Source organism: Myxine glutinosa, chromosome 11 (assembly GCF_964187855.1).
Source record: "Myxine glutinosa chromosome 11, kmMyxGlut1.1, whole genome shotgun sequence".
NCBI classification, from domain to species: domain Eukaryota; kingdom Metazoa; phylum Chordata; class Myxini; order Myxiniformes; family Myxinidae; genus Myxine; species Myxine glutinosa.
In genome coordinates, this window is record NC_136271.1 from 34,947,888 (window position 1) to 34,963,427 (window position 15,540).

At 38.1% G+C, this 15,540-nt stretch overlaps 1 protein-coding gene across 3 annotated transcripts in view; it reads right to left on the bottom strand.

Annotated features, from left to right (window-relative positions):
- Nucleotides 1-15,540, bottom strand: part of GPKOW (G-patch domain and KOW motifs) — a 106,559-nt gene that overhangs the window by 62,736 nt on the left and 28,283 nt on the right. For 2 of the 3 annotated variants that reach the window (XM_078786555.1, XM_078786556.1), the window contains exons 2-4: nucleotides 14,394-14,536; nucleotides 13,190-13,335; nucleotides 11,087-11,193 (exon numbers count right to left, since the gene is read on the bottom strand). In XM_078786555.1, the coding sequence (XP_078642681.1) occupies nucleotides 11,087-11,193; nucleotides 13,190-13,335; nucleotides 14,394-14,536 (396 nt within the window). Of the gene's footprint in view, nucleotides 1-10,321; nucleotides 10,499-11,086; nucleotides 11,194-13,189; nucleotides 13,336-14,393; nucleotides 14,537-15,540 lie in introns of all 3 variants that reach the window. The other variant, XM_078786553.1, reaches the window with a different exon arrangement.

The window sequence follows — 15,540 nt, forward strand, 5'->3', positions numbered from 1 at the left end:
TCCTTCATCATCATATTGTAATTCTCCAAGTTCTTGCTCTGTCATTTGACTAAAATCTTTGATCATTTGAAGTTTTTTTGGAGTAAATTCTACTGTGGGAACTGTAGGTGAATGTTGAGTTTTCAAAAGTGGTTTGAAGAATTTCTCGTTTTCTTTCAAAGACTTCTTCGCCAGTCAGTTTTTGTCTCCGTTTCTTCTTTATCCCTTCCTGTTGTTTAACAACTTTTGAAACTAATTGTTGATGTTCCTTAAACTTTCTTGCTCTTTCTTCGGCATTCATTTAGTATTGAAAAATATCATTTAATGAATTGTAAAGGTCAATGGGAAAATTTTGCTTTTCTTCATCATTATAGTAAATGTGTTGAAATAAATCCTTTTCTTTAAATATTTCATCAAATTCTTTATTGGTATTAATACGAGTTGTTATTTCTTCTTCACTAATACTTGTATCTCTGCTTTTCATACGTTTGCGTTGTCTCCTCATCGATATCAAAACCGAATGATAAAATCTTAACTCCATCACCACACAATTGTTTAATAATTTGTCTCATTCCTTCAGGATTAGTTTCTAAAATCCCAAGACCATTAGATTTTACTTTATTTAACTCACTCTTACAATGTGAATATTTTGTAGAACCAAGAGAGACCTCCTCAAATATTTGACCTTCGTTCCTCAATCGCATATGTTCCTCCATTGAAATGTAGTAATAATCTTTCCCTTCTACTTCTCCTGGTCGCTTTGCTCTGGTTGTAGAACTCACAAAACGAATCATAGGGTGTTTAAAAAAAAAACTTGCAATCTTTTCATTTTTACTATTCAAGAGTTTAGATTTATGAAAGTTCTTTCCTGAAGCAGATTTACCCACAAGATTAATAATAATAGTTATCATTTATATATGTAATTATGTTTAAAATAAAAATACATCCTTTAATATCTCATCTTGTTTCACAACAATATATTTATATTTTCCAATCGTGTGTTTCATATAATTTTCAAATTCTTTTTTACTACATAACGTAGAGCAATTATCTCTCCAAAAATTATTTACATCTATTGAATTTAACTTAAATAAAATAAAAGTATTGGCATTGTTTCTTATTGAGCGTCGAGGGAGTTGAAAATATGACTGACTAAGATAAATACAATTACAAGAAGAATGTCTCCCTCTTGTATAGTAGCTGTCCATTACTGTTTGGTTTCTCTCATTAACACAATCATCAAAGATGACGAGGTTCTTTTTTGATTTATCTAAATCTTGAGGTGAAGGTATATCATCCGTATTATCACTGAGAATACAAGTTATGGGTTTTGGTTTCGATTTTGATTTCTGTGTATCACAAAATAATTGTATTATATCTTCAATATTATAATCATTTAGTTTGTTTTGAAGTTTAAATAAACCGATAATGTCTTCCTTTTTAAGACCTGCATTAAAACCCTGTGAGAGTAGTTGATACTCGGGTTGAAAACTAGACTTTGTAAAAATTATTAAATTATCATAATCTAAAAAATTAGGACCAAGGAGCATCTTTAAAAGTAAACAGGTTTTTCCACATCCGCTTGAACCAACTATTAGACATCTCAATGAATTTGGAATGTTTTTATGGTTATTAAATTTTATCTTATTTTCCCAAACGGGTAAAAAATCATTCATTTATATATTTGGAAAACAAGTCATCTAACTTTTTTTGAACTATTTTAGAAACTCTATATTTTATCCTGAGTTCGGGTTTAATTTCAAAATAATTCATTATTTTATTTATATAGTATCTTGTATTAACATTTCCATTAAAATTATTTTGAATAATAAATATCATTAAACCCTTATACATTTCCTCAATACAAATAGTCTCTTCCCTTGAAAGAAATGGTGTATTATCATCACATTACTTAACATTCATCTCTCTTAATAATCTTGTAAAGTAATTCATTTTTGGTTCTAATTTAAAAGAGTTATATATACTAGGGCATGCCCGTACTATATATATATATCTAAAATTATATCCCCCCCCTCTATTTACATGAAATGGTTTGGTCCAAAGCGAACGGCTTGCGAGTGGTGACAATCCCCCCCCTCTATTTACATGAAATGGTTCGGTCCAAAGCGAACGGCTTCCGGAGTTTGGTAAAGAAATTGCCATCGCGTACACAAACGCGCAGGAAAGCGAATGAATCGCAAATTCGTTTTTATTAGTTGTAAAACATAGTTTAACGCCAACATAGTTTGCAAACGTGAAATAAATGAATACGCTCTCAAATGTGCCATCCGAGGCAGAGTGTGCCCGCCACGTTCGGCACACGCGATCGTTCGCTGCTCTCTGATTGGTTGAATCGTTTTTTGGACATAGCTCGGTAAGTAATTGTCCGATTAATATGAAACCTTGAAAAGGCACATCCTCGGGTCCCCAGCAATATACCTGGCAAGTTTCAAGTATATCGGACCGGTAGTTGTCGAGAAACAGCGGTCACAGACAAACAAACAAACGTACAGACGTACAGACAGACAGACAGAGATTACTGGAATTATAGATAGATATATATATTTTTTATTATCATTAATTAAAATTAAATCACAGAAAATACATTGTTTATATGAACCCTCATTATTAAGCCCTATTCTATCACAAGCCAGACAATTCTCTAATTTATCATATGGAGAGTCTGGAAATTCTAAATATCCTTCAGAACTTATCATATTTATATGGTAAATTTTTACTTAAACTAAACGCAAGTTTATTCATTAATAAATACAATGTTTCAAAGCACAAAAGACAAATTTCAATCAAACTCTACTTCGGTGAAAGATATAGAAAAATATGTCAAAGATGTTAAATTGAACAAAGATAAATATGGGAATTTTTGGGTAAAACCAGTTATGGAAAATAACATGAGCCCCTCTATTTCATTTAAAGGAAGAGCTCTAACTATACCTGGAAAGACATCCATTAAAGTAAATCTAACAAAAGTTTCTCCTCTACTCCTGGCAATTTATTCAAAGCTTGAAAAAGTGATTGACCACGATACTTTGAAAAAGAATGATAAGACCATCAACAATACTCGTGGAGAAATTTGTATTTACTTTAATAATCCAAAGGGTGTAGATCTAAGTAAAATGAATGATGTTAATATTTCTGGTGAAATGTCATTTCGTTCTATGATAGTTAGAGATTATTTAAAGATAACTTTTGATATAAAAAATGTAGAGATTGAATCCGTTAATGAAAGAAAGTATATTGGTATAGATGGAAAGGTTTTTTCTGCTAATTAAATATGTGTCATTACAGCAGTGAAGATTTTACTATTTCATTGAACTCGGACAATAGTGATGATTGTATTTCATTGAACTCGGACGATGGTGATGATAGTATTCCATTGAACACAGATGATAGTTATGATACTAATAGTTTGTGCTCAAATGATAGTTATGAGAGTAGCTTTATTGATGACTGAGTATGATTCTGAGTATTCATGTGATAGTTATGACTTAGATGATTCTGAGTGAAAAAGTGTTTTAGTTTAAGCACAGCGATATATATAAAACGGAGCCGTAAAGCTCAAAAGTGTTTTATTTTAAGCACAGTGGTATATATAAAACACCACGTTTTCTCACGCTATAAATATGGTTTATTGTGATACTTGCGAGAAGGAAGTAAAATATTATAAACAACATATTCTCACCGCAAAACATACATACAACATTCTTAACAAACTTTCCCCTCTTCCACCTAAAACAAAACATTGTAAGGTCTGTAAAACAACCATCCTCAAGAAGGGGTTTAAAGCCCATCTTAAAACTAACAAACACTTGTCAAAATTGTTTACTATTAAAAATACTGATGGTGCTTTCAAAAGACATATCAGGATTCGAATCTTTAACTTCAAACCTCCCAAACCAAAGTCTATAGTTGATGCTGTAGAAATAGTCAAACCTGCTGTTCAAACATTGATTGAAAAAACACTAAAAGAAATGAAACCAATTAAATTTTATATGGGAGTAAAATTAGAAATGACAAAGGACGAAGGAGTTATAGATACACCATACATGAGAACTGAGCCACACTTTATATCTTCATATCAAGATTTTAAAACATCAGGAGTCTATGATGAACTTATTAAACAAGAGCAAGATGTGGATAATTCAATCGTAGGAAGTGGATTCAATATAGGAAAAATTATTTACATAGACATTCATATTCTTAAATCAGATCCTCTAAAAGCTTCTTCTTACATTGATTTACCCAGTGTTATCAAAAATAGAAAAGCAGTTATCAATATCAAAAATAAAGACAATAAATGTTTTCTCTGGTCTATTTTAGCACACTTACATCCTCCACATTTTCATGATGAAAGAGTATCTCATTATAAAAAATATGAGAATACATTAAATACGAAAGATCTAAAGTTTCCGATGACTTTAAATGATATTCCTAAATTTGAAAAGATGAATAATTTATCAGTTAATGTTTATGGTCTAACAGAAACAAACAACATTCAGGTTTTAAAGCTTTCTGACAATTGTAAACAAACTCATATTAATCTTCTATATTTTAATTCAGAGGAAAATTCACATTAAACATACATCAAAGATATTGCTAAATTAATAAAACCACAAGTCTAAGAGAACAAATAAAATATATATTTGTTTGCGTTGTCTTAACTTCTTCAATTCACAAGAAAGATTAGATAAACATTCAAATTATTGTGGCGAACATAAATCAACGGTAATCAATATGCCTAAAAAAGGCTCAAAGATCACATTCAAAGATGAAAAGAAAACAATAGAACATCCATTTGTTATATATGCTGATTTTGAAAGTATTTTAGAAAAAATTGATACTGCTTCTCCAGATCCAAAAGAATCATACACAAATAAATATCAAAAACATACTCCTTGTGGTTTTTATTATTATATCAAATCATCCGTTGGTGATGAATATAACAAGTTAGAGGTGTATAGAGGCTCAAATACCCCAGAGGAGTTTGTGAAACGACTAGAAAAAGACTGTGTCCGATTAACCAAGATAATGAGAGAAACCAATAAACCAATGTCCTTAACAAGTAAAGAAAAAAGAGAATTTAGACAGCCAAAGGTTGACTGTCATATTTGTGAGAAGAAAATTGGTAAAGGTCTAAAGGTTAGAGACCATTGTCATCTCACTGGTAAATATAGAGGTCCGGCTCATCAAAGTTGTAATATTAATTATCAACTCCCCTCTTTCATTCCTGTCTTTCTTCATAACAACGCTCATTATGATAAACATCTATTTATCAAGGAACTCTCAAAGACTTCTGGAAGTATCTCAGCAATTCCAAACATGGATCAGAAATACATTTCATTCACAAAAACAATTCACACATCTCCTATTACTCATATCAGATTTCTTGATACATTTAAATTCATGGCAAGTCCATTGGCTAACTTGGTTCAAAATCTAAAAGAGTTTCCATGTCTTTCAGAGTATTTTTTAGATAAAGATTTTCTAACACAAAAGGGAATTTACCCCTATGACTATATGGACTCATTTGAGAGATTCAATGAAACACAACTTCCTTCAAAAGAAAATTTCTATAACAAATTAAACAGTAATATATCTGATAAAGATTATGTACACGCACAAAATGTTTGGGAAAAATATAACATCAAGAATCTTGGTGAGTATCACGATTTGTATCTCAAAACTGATGTGCTTTTATTGGCCGATGTATTTGAAGCCTTTAGATCTGTTTGTCGCACTGGATATGGATTGGATCCTGCTCACTACTACACAGCACCTGGATTGGCCTGGAGTGCGATGTTGAAAATGACAAAACAAGTTTTGGATTTGATAACCGATGTTGATATGCTTTTGATGATTGAAAAGGCAAAAAGAGGTGGAATTTCACAGGTCTGCTCGAGTAGATACGCAAAAGCAAATAACAAATATCTTCCAAATTATGATCCAACGAAAGAGAGTTCTTACTTGATGTACTATGACGCGAACAACCTGTATGGCTGGGCAATGTCTCAGGCTCTTCCTTATGGAAAACTTAGATGGGTAAAGGAAAAAGACTACAAAAAGGTTTTACAAGATGTATGTATCTCTACACAAAAAGAAATGGATAAAGAAAAAGTTGGTTATTATTTTGAAGTTGATTTGAAATATCCAGAGGAACTTCATAACCTACACAAAGATCTCCCATTTGCTTGTGAAAAGGAAAGTCCAAAGAAGGAGTGGTTAAGTGATTATCAACAATCATTTAATATAGGTGAATCAACAGAAAAATTACTTACTACATTATATAACAAGAAAAATTATGTTCTACACCAAAGAAATTTGCGACAATATTTATCAAAAGGTCTAAGAGTAGAAAAGATCCATAGGGTTCTAAAGTTCAATCAAAGTCATTGGTTAAAGGGGTACATTGATTTTAATACACAAAGAAGAACAGAGTCAAAAACAGATTTTGAGAAAGACTTTTATAAATTGATGAATAATGCGGTCTTTGGTAAGACCATGGAAAATGTGAGGAAAAGACAAAATATCAGACTATCAACATCTTGGAAACAAGCATCAAAATTAATTAATAGACCGAGTTTTACTAGAGCTGAGGTCTTTACTGAGAACTTTTGTGCGATCCATTTGATTAAAGAGAGTATTGAAATGGACAAACCTATTTATATTGGAACATCAATTCTTGATTTATCAAAGTCATTAATGTATGATTACTTTTATAATAACTTGAGGAAGAAATATCAAAATGATGTTAATCTACTTTATATGGATACAGATAGTTTTATTTTGCAAATTAATACTGATGATGTTTATTCAGACATGAAAAAGGACATTAATATCTATGACACTAGTAATTACTATACATCGGATTTTTATGTGAAAAAAAAAAAAAAATTTTTTCCACATAAAACGGCTTTTTTGCGCGCAAAAAAATTATTTTGCTATTTTCGGAGGAAAAAAACATTTCGCCCTTTTTCGGGAAAAATAAAATAAAATGCCCTTTTTGGTAGAAAATGTCTGGCAACGCTAAAAAAAATAGGGAATTTTTCGAAATTTTTAACTGCGATCGAAATTTTTAACTGCGATCGATCTCAAAAACAAAACGTTGCGTCCACTTGCGTGCGTTGCGTCCCCAGCGTGTACAGCAGTGAGGCGGTGTACTACAGTGAGAGAGTGCACACAGTGTGAACAAGTCTCCTATCAAGATGAGTGCTGCTCTTCGTGACAAGTGGCTGAAGGAATTCAACGCTGGCGGCGATGGGGCCACCTTCAAGTACGTGTCGAGTGACACGGCTTTCTGTCGAGCTTGTGAAAAGACTTTCCGGGCGAAGCAGAAGTCTGAGCTGGCCCAACATGTCCGAGGAGACCGCCACAAGAGCAACTTGGCCTTGAAGAAGAAGAGGACGGTCACGCAAGCCACCATGGAGGACTTTGGTGGCGGAAAGAGGCACAAGTGCGACGTCGTGGCTCAGGAGCTGTGCCAGGCCATGCTGGCCGCTGGCATCCCATGGTCGAAATTGGAAAACCCTGCCCTCCGGTCGTTCCTGGAGAAGCACATCACTCTCCAGATCCCCGATGAAAGCTGGATTCGAAAGCACTACCTCGACAAGTGCTACGACGAGGCCTTGGCGGGGATCCGTGCCGACCTCGGACAGCAGCCCATCTGGCTGTCCGTCGACGAGACGACCGATTCGGCAGGTCGATATGTGGCCAACATCATCGCGGGACGCTTGACCAAGGAGGGGTACTTTCGTCCCCACCTCGTCCAGTGCATGTTTCTGGAGAAGACCAACTCCGGGGAGATCGTGCGTGCAGTCAATGACACGCTGCGCTATCTTTGGCCTGATTTCAAGCCTCAAGGTGCCTCAAGGTCCTCGTCAGCGACGCCGCGGCCTATATGATCAACGCCGGCCATGCCCTGAAGGAACTCTTCCCGGACTTGCTGCATGTGACTTGCGTTGCCCACGCGCTCCACCGTGTCTGCGAGACAGGCCGAGAAATGTTCAAGGACGTCAACGACCTGATTGCCACGACGAAGAAGGTGTTCGTCAAAGCCCCGTCGCGTGTTGTCTTTTGGAAGGAGCAGCAGCCCAATCTTTCTCTCCCCCCGGAGCCCATTCTGACTCGGTGGGGGACGTGGATCGACGCCGCGGTGTTTTACGCCGAGCACTTCGAGGCCGTCAAGGACATTGTGGACCAGCTGAACGATGACGACGCGATGGCAATCCGGCGTGCCAAGGACCTGTTCGGAAAGGCGGACATCAAGCTCAGTTTGGTCTTCTTAAATGCCCATGTGTCGTTCATCCCGAAGATCCTTAAGCAGCTGGAGGAGGCCGGCATGGAGCTGGCCAAGGCCTTCCAGCTCCTTGATCAGGCCAAGGAGGAGCTCGAAAAGATCCGAGGCTGCCGTAAGGAGATCCTGCTCACCAAGTTCAAGGCGGTGCTGCAGCGCAATCCTGACATTGGTGTGCTGAGGACAGTGGCTTTGATCCTGGATGGAGATCAGCACGGATCTGAGGTTGGTGTGCCGGCTGGAGTCAAGCTTGCCAACATCCCCCTCTTGAGGTACTGCCCCATCGTCAGCGTCGACGTGGAAAGGTCCTTCTCCGTCTACAGAAACGTCCTCACCGACCGCCGACACCGCCTCACCAAGGAGAACATGACCAAGATAATGATTTCAAACACCTACTTTAACCGCTCCTAAAAGGGTCTTGTCAATTTCTTCTAGTCCTCTACTTATCAAACAATGCGGTTGCAATAAAGGTACCTGAACGTCATTTTTTACCTGTTTACTAGCCCAGAGTGCTTAATGTTGTGCAGGAAAAAGCTTACCATTTCTTGTTCTTTTTTGACTGATTTCTGAAAAACTTGGTAAAAATAAAGAATGAATAAAACGGGAGAAAAAAATATTTCGGGATTTTTTCACATAAAAAAAAAAAATTCCCGCTTTTCAAAACATAAAAGGCCTATTTTCTTAACATAAAAATCCGTAGTCTAGTAATTACAGTCCAGAGAGTGAGTTGTTCTCTTCTAAAAATAAAAAGGTGATTGGAAAGTTTAAGGATGAATTAGGAGGAAATGTTATGAGTGAATTTGTGGGATTGAGGTCAAAGGCTTATGCTTATAAATACATTGTGAATAACTTTGAAAAGACTGATAAGAAGTTAAAAGGTGTAAAGAAAAATGTTATTAAAGAAACAATAAACTTTAAGGATTATTATAACTGTTTAACAACAAAGAAAGAAGAGTTTAGAAAGATTAATGGAATAAGAAGTTATAAACATCAATTATATTCAGAAGAGATAAATAAGAAAGCATTAGGAGCTTTTGATGATAAGAGGTTTATTTTAGAAAATGGAATTGATAGTCTCCCTTATGGTTATATAAGTATATAAGTGATAAGATATCTGATATCTGATAGTGATATAAGTATATAAGTGATAGTGATAAGATATAAGTGATAAGATATACATAAGTGATAACATATATATAAGTGATAAGATATATAAGTGATAAAATATATAAGTGATAAGTTAAAAAGGGGGGTTGGGGATTTTAACGGGCTACCGCCGCCTTTTTTACTATTATATAAATGATAGAACCAAGTATCAACCAGACTAAAGAGTGGAGGTGTAATCAACCTTGGTATATAAATGGAAAACATAATGAATGTGAAAAATATCAAATAGGTATAATTGAAAAGGCAACTGGTAAAAAAGTTCACAAAACAAATAAGAGAATTAATTTAAATACCGGTGAGTTGGGTAAAAAAGATAAAAATATTTTTGAGTGGACGGAAAACTTTGATGGTTGTCAGGAAAATATATACTTTAATTTAAAAATGGTATGTGGGAGAGGAGGCGCTCAGACAAGAACATTGAGGGAAGTTTATCATTTTATTTTAGCTCAGTTAAAATATCTTGATAAAGAACCAAACTCAAACATATTTTTTGTTAATGTATTAGACGGTGAGGAGAGTTGTAGGAGAATTAAATTATTTCCCACACATATACAAATATTTGTAGGGTCGTTGTTTGAGTGGGTCAAAGATGATTCACCAGATGATATTAAGAGTAAAAGGTTAAAAGGTCTATAAGGTCAGAAGAATCACAGGTTCACACAGAAGGACCATCGTTTAAGTGGTCTAATGAATAAGGATAGCATGTCAAAAGGTTAGAAGGTTCGTAAAGAACAGGGTGAGAGAAATAGAGGTGTTTAGGGGCAATGAGGGAGGGGAAAAATTAACATGTAAGTGAATGGGGATTTGGGGTGTCCCAGAACCAACATTATTACACTACTGCCGTCGCCTCCCGATCCATGGTCTCACCCAGTTCCTTCTCCTCCGTTCACCTCTTCTTCTCCTGGCTCTATTGGCACGCAACTGGTACAGTGTCAAATCGATGAGGTCATGTTGATGTTGGAGGACAGCTAGTAGGTATTCTCGTCTCAGCCTTTCCGGATCCTCCATCTCTCGGATGACATGGACATCTGCGCACCATGGAGTCTGGAACACTGACGGGTTCCTCCTGTGAACCCCATTTATACCAATTCCTCTAAACGCTGCCAATACGCCATTATACGGTAGCTGTAAGTTAGAAACACGTTCAGTAAGTTCTGTGGTTGTCTGGAAGACGTCAAATACGTCTACATACGTCAATATGCGTTGGAGATACGTTACACATAGGTTCAAAGCACGTTACTCATAGGTTAGAAATAAGTTTCGGGTACGCTAGACATTATCTCGACGTATTTCGACTTACAAGTAACGTGTGTCGACGTGTGTTAACGATCGCCTAACGTGCCTAAAACTTATGGCCAGCGTATGCAGAACGTGCGAGTCATACGTCGAGAAATTTTGTGCATGCACAAAATTTGTCGACGAGCTCGGCGTACTACGACGTATGACAGCGTGCTTCAGCGTGCTCTTAACGTATACAAAACTTACCCATAACGTATTCGACGTGTGCCAGCGTATTCGCCAAATTTTTCATACGTCGGCATACGCTGGCTAAAACGTCAAGGTGTGACAGCCCCTTAAATTAGTAAAATGATCCTTGAACTCATGCTATCTGGTTTCAGGCCTCTCACTTACTGTTTGAAGGTTTTGCCGATACCTTCTCCTGGCTTCCAACCCATGCCACGTATCATAGCCAAACCATAGGCCTCCACAGGAATTGCCGCGTAGTCTGCTTCTGTAGCCTCGCATCACAAAGCAGCACCACATATATTGCAAGATTTAAGTTTCCTTACACATAGATCTCATCTTCTTAGGTACTCAAAAACAAAATTTGATGGCATTCTTGAAGCAAAGGGAAGTGGACAATGATAAGAGAAAGGACCTGTTGCAATCAAATATGCATGCCACCTGACATACGAGTGAAAAATGAAGAAAAAGCAAAAAATAATTAAATAATTTGAGTGAGGATGCAAAAGCAAAAACAAACAACATGCATTTTAAGGCCATTTTTCCCTGCTAGAGCAGGGGTTAGCCTTGCGGTCCCCATGACAATCTTCTCCATTTTGCCCTATTTTCTGCATCTCTCCTTGTTAACCCCCTTGCCTGCATTTCTTCTTCCACCATCTTTAGCCAAGTCTTTCTCGGTCTTCCCCGTCCTCTACTTCCTTCGAAATTCATTTCATGAATGTAAAAATTCATGCATTTGGGGATGCAAAAGCCATAGTTATGAAAAAGTAAATGCTTTAAAATTGGACATCCATATGAAACCACTTCATAAATATATTTTTCCCCAATCAACATGTTAATTTGGAGGCATAAAAGCAAACTTCTGCTTATTTTTGGAAATGGCATGAGGCTGCTCAGCCAGACAAAATGTCCACTTGTTTGCAAATAATTCATTGTAGATGTGAAAGCTTCGGGGTTACATGAGCTCGTTTTGTACATACTGTCGTGTAACTCCCCTTGGTTAATACCGGGGAAATCACAGATATCCAATAGCGAGCTTTTAAACTCCTAGGGCGATGCCCAAATGTGGACTTCACTATATATGCGCGGGAGGAAGAAAGCAGAGGCTGAAGCACTTACCTGAGCGATCGCGCCGGGCAGTCTTCACCCTGCAAAAAGTAACTCAAACCGAGGTGGATATAAAATGTACAAAAATAAACAGGTTTATTTTTACGGATGCCGACAACAAGAAAAACGCGACGGTAAAACTAAATTCCTATAGGATCCTCCACTACAGACAAACACAGACGAGGGATAAAATAACGTTGGAAAATAATGGTGTGATTTATCATGCACTTAGCTCTGATCAGCTTGGGGGGGTGGGGGGGTCTCGCCAGGGTCTGTGAATGGGTCTGGCCGGCATGCGCGCACAAAACGCACGCGTTGGCGGGAACTAGGCCTCGTTGCGCCTGTTAGCGCCGCAGCGGCAAGTCACATGTCATTTCCGCCTGCAGAACTCTGCACGTCTCCCAGTAGCATCTCTGAACACGGCCGGTCCAAGCACAAACGCGCGAAGGAGAAGAACAAGGGAACCAGAGGAGAGCAAGAACAGGGCAAGATCGGAGGGTCAGAAAACAAGAGTCCAACGTCAGCGAGCCAGAAAGAAAATTCGGGTCCTGACGCTCTTTTTTAACGTCGGGTCTTTTAACGTCGGGTCCTGACATCATCAGAGCTTCTCCACCAATCAGCGCGCCGCTTCTTGCTCGCCTCTGATGTCCTCGGTGGTCTTCGCCAATCGGTGCTCTGCTTCCTCCTCGGCCTTCCTTCCACCAATCAGCGGGTAGCTTCTTGCTCCGCCCTGGCCAATCAGGAGTCCTTCCTTAACCTGGCCTTCCAGTTGGTCGACTCCCGCCCAATAGCGAGTCCCTTCTTGCTCCGCCCCGGCCAATCACGAATCCCCGGGGCGTGTCTTCGGCCTGCTTATCTTCTGTGGTGATGTAGCTTGTCTTTCTCACTAGTGTCTACGGTGCAGTGCCAAAGGACACAAAGGATAAATCACATAGGGTAAGACATACAAGGGATAATTAATTCTTATGCCCCAAGCTAGTTAACATGCCCCGTCCCCTCGTGACGGGGACGAAGATACACCTTACTCCGACATTCGGCTAAACAGAAATTACAGGTGATTGTTCTTACCCGACATCCGGAGCACCGACCTATACAAATCTACCTGACTCTACATATCACTACCCCCACAAACATAACAATACTTTATAAGGCATGTCTGCTTACCACATCTGGCCTCAAACTGACATCCACCTTTCCTCCATCTTCAAAGCCATCTGGAACTTTGTTTTGTAGCAGCATTGGGATGGCAAAAGTCTCATCCATCGCATGAATATCTCTCTGCTCTTGCTTTTCCAGGAACCGCCGTGAGTCTGCGAAATGAATACAAATAAGCTTTTGAGTGTAGAACACTTGACAAAGACTATAACGGCACTCGTTAGAGTGCATACCTCTACAGGCTGATCAATTTACCTTTGGTATCCCACCGATAGGCCGGATCTGCATCTGGACCTGAACCAAAATCAAATCTGATTGTTCTTGTCACCTAACCAACTCATTCACCTAGTTTGTCATCACTAATCTCCAACTTTTTGAAGTAACATGCTATATATTGTTTTTGGCCCCATCGCCTGTTAAAAAACAAAAAAATAATTAGCCTGGTGTTGGCTTAGCGGTTAGGGTGCTGGCTTGGGATTCGGCTTAGCGGGTTCGAATCCCGGTCGATCGCTGAATTAACGCCAGGGGGGGTTGACTCAGGCTGTCATCCTTCCGAGGTCGGCAAATTGAGTACCAGCTTGCTGGGATGAATGATCACGGTGTGTACCCCGATTTAGAATAGGGACACCCTATCCCTGCGCATCGTAAGAGGCGACCAAGGGTTGGCGTCAGGAAGGGCATCCGGCCATAAAAAAAACATTGCCTCAAACAGGGAACCATGATTGTCATGGGGTCCGCAAGGCTAACCCCCGCTCTAGTGGGGGAAAATGGCCTTAAAACGATCATTCATTCATTCATCATTCTCTGTTAAAAAATTAACGGATCCAGCTCTTCACCAAAATCAAATTTATTCGTTCTTGACCCATGCCCAACCTGTATACCAAATTTCGTCTGAATCCATCCACAACCTTTTGAGATACCCTGCTCATAGAGAGACAGGGGTGAAAACATAACTTCGGTCCACCTTTGGTGGCAGAGGTAATAATTCTCATGGATAAGATATCAAATTCAATTTAATTGCAATGAATGAATGAAAGGTTTGGGAACATGAAAATATTTTGCAGTTAATGTCCCCAAAGGAAGCAATATGTTTAAAAGTCTCCTCCACGAACCATATGAAAAATTAGAGTAGTTAACAAGTTATGACTCCAAAACATGCAGATGATGTGCTGGACAAAGGCATCATCCCACAACAAAGTAAACCATCACAAACCTTCCAAAACCTCCTTGATCGCTTCAAATTCTGCATCGTTGGGTTTCTGTTCAGGTAACAGTTTCTTCCCTTTCAAAGTTTCCCAGCGATTCTGTTTGATCAATGGGATGACCAACTCCTTGTAGAGTTCCTTTGGTTTGGTGCTGCAAAGGGAAGTGGAAGCAAAACGTTTCTTTAATCACAACATGAAAGAAAGAACCAAATTCCATAAGTGTAATTAATTAAAGAGAATAATGGCAATTAACGCCTAGATCAGCTGGGCAATTTTGAAACATTTTGCAGATTCTCATGCATATACAGTACAACATTAGACATGCTCAGCATGACACTTATTGCAGGGATGAAATTACCCCATTCTAATTACCCCCACATCCTGCATTTTAGATATGTAAACTACTCCCTCAGAGGGCAAAAACACAGTATATCTACACAGGAAATTACTCGGCACACATTGTTACAATTGTGGTATGTGATGTTGATGAGTCCTCGTTCGACCAGGAAGTCTGTGGCCTCTTCTGTTGTTGCTAACTGTGTTAGCATTTTGTCAAGAGCACATTTTATTTTATTTCATTCATTATTTTGCAGGTCCATAAAGACATACATTGCAACCCTGCAGGATTGTGAATCTAATCACTATCGAATAGCTCTCTTGGCACCAAAGATATAAAAAGGTAACCCCCCCCCCTCCCCAACACTAGGGGGGGGGGGGGTTATCCTCTTTTTACTTGTAAATACACAAGGTAAAAAAGTAAAATTTTGCACAAGCATATTTAAAAAGGAAAAAAAACTTGTAATTACAGACAGGCATAAAATAAACCCGGGTTGGTACCGTAAGTTACGACGAGGAATCATTCATATCTGGAACCAACCAATGTTTTTTAAGGTTCTTAGTAAAATAGTCTAGACCAAAGATAGACCTGTCTAAAACATTGGTGGGTAGAGTATCCCACAGATTAAGGGAATTGATTAAAAAAGGAATAACATAAAGCATTTGTTCTGGAGCAGTGATGAATGAATTTAACTTTTGTGGGCATGTCTTGGATTAACATGAACAAAATTATATCAATAGCGATGTCAAGTCTGTTATACAAACATTTTGTGACAAAAACAAATATTTCAACCTTTTTGTCAAGCATGACAGACATAG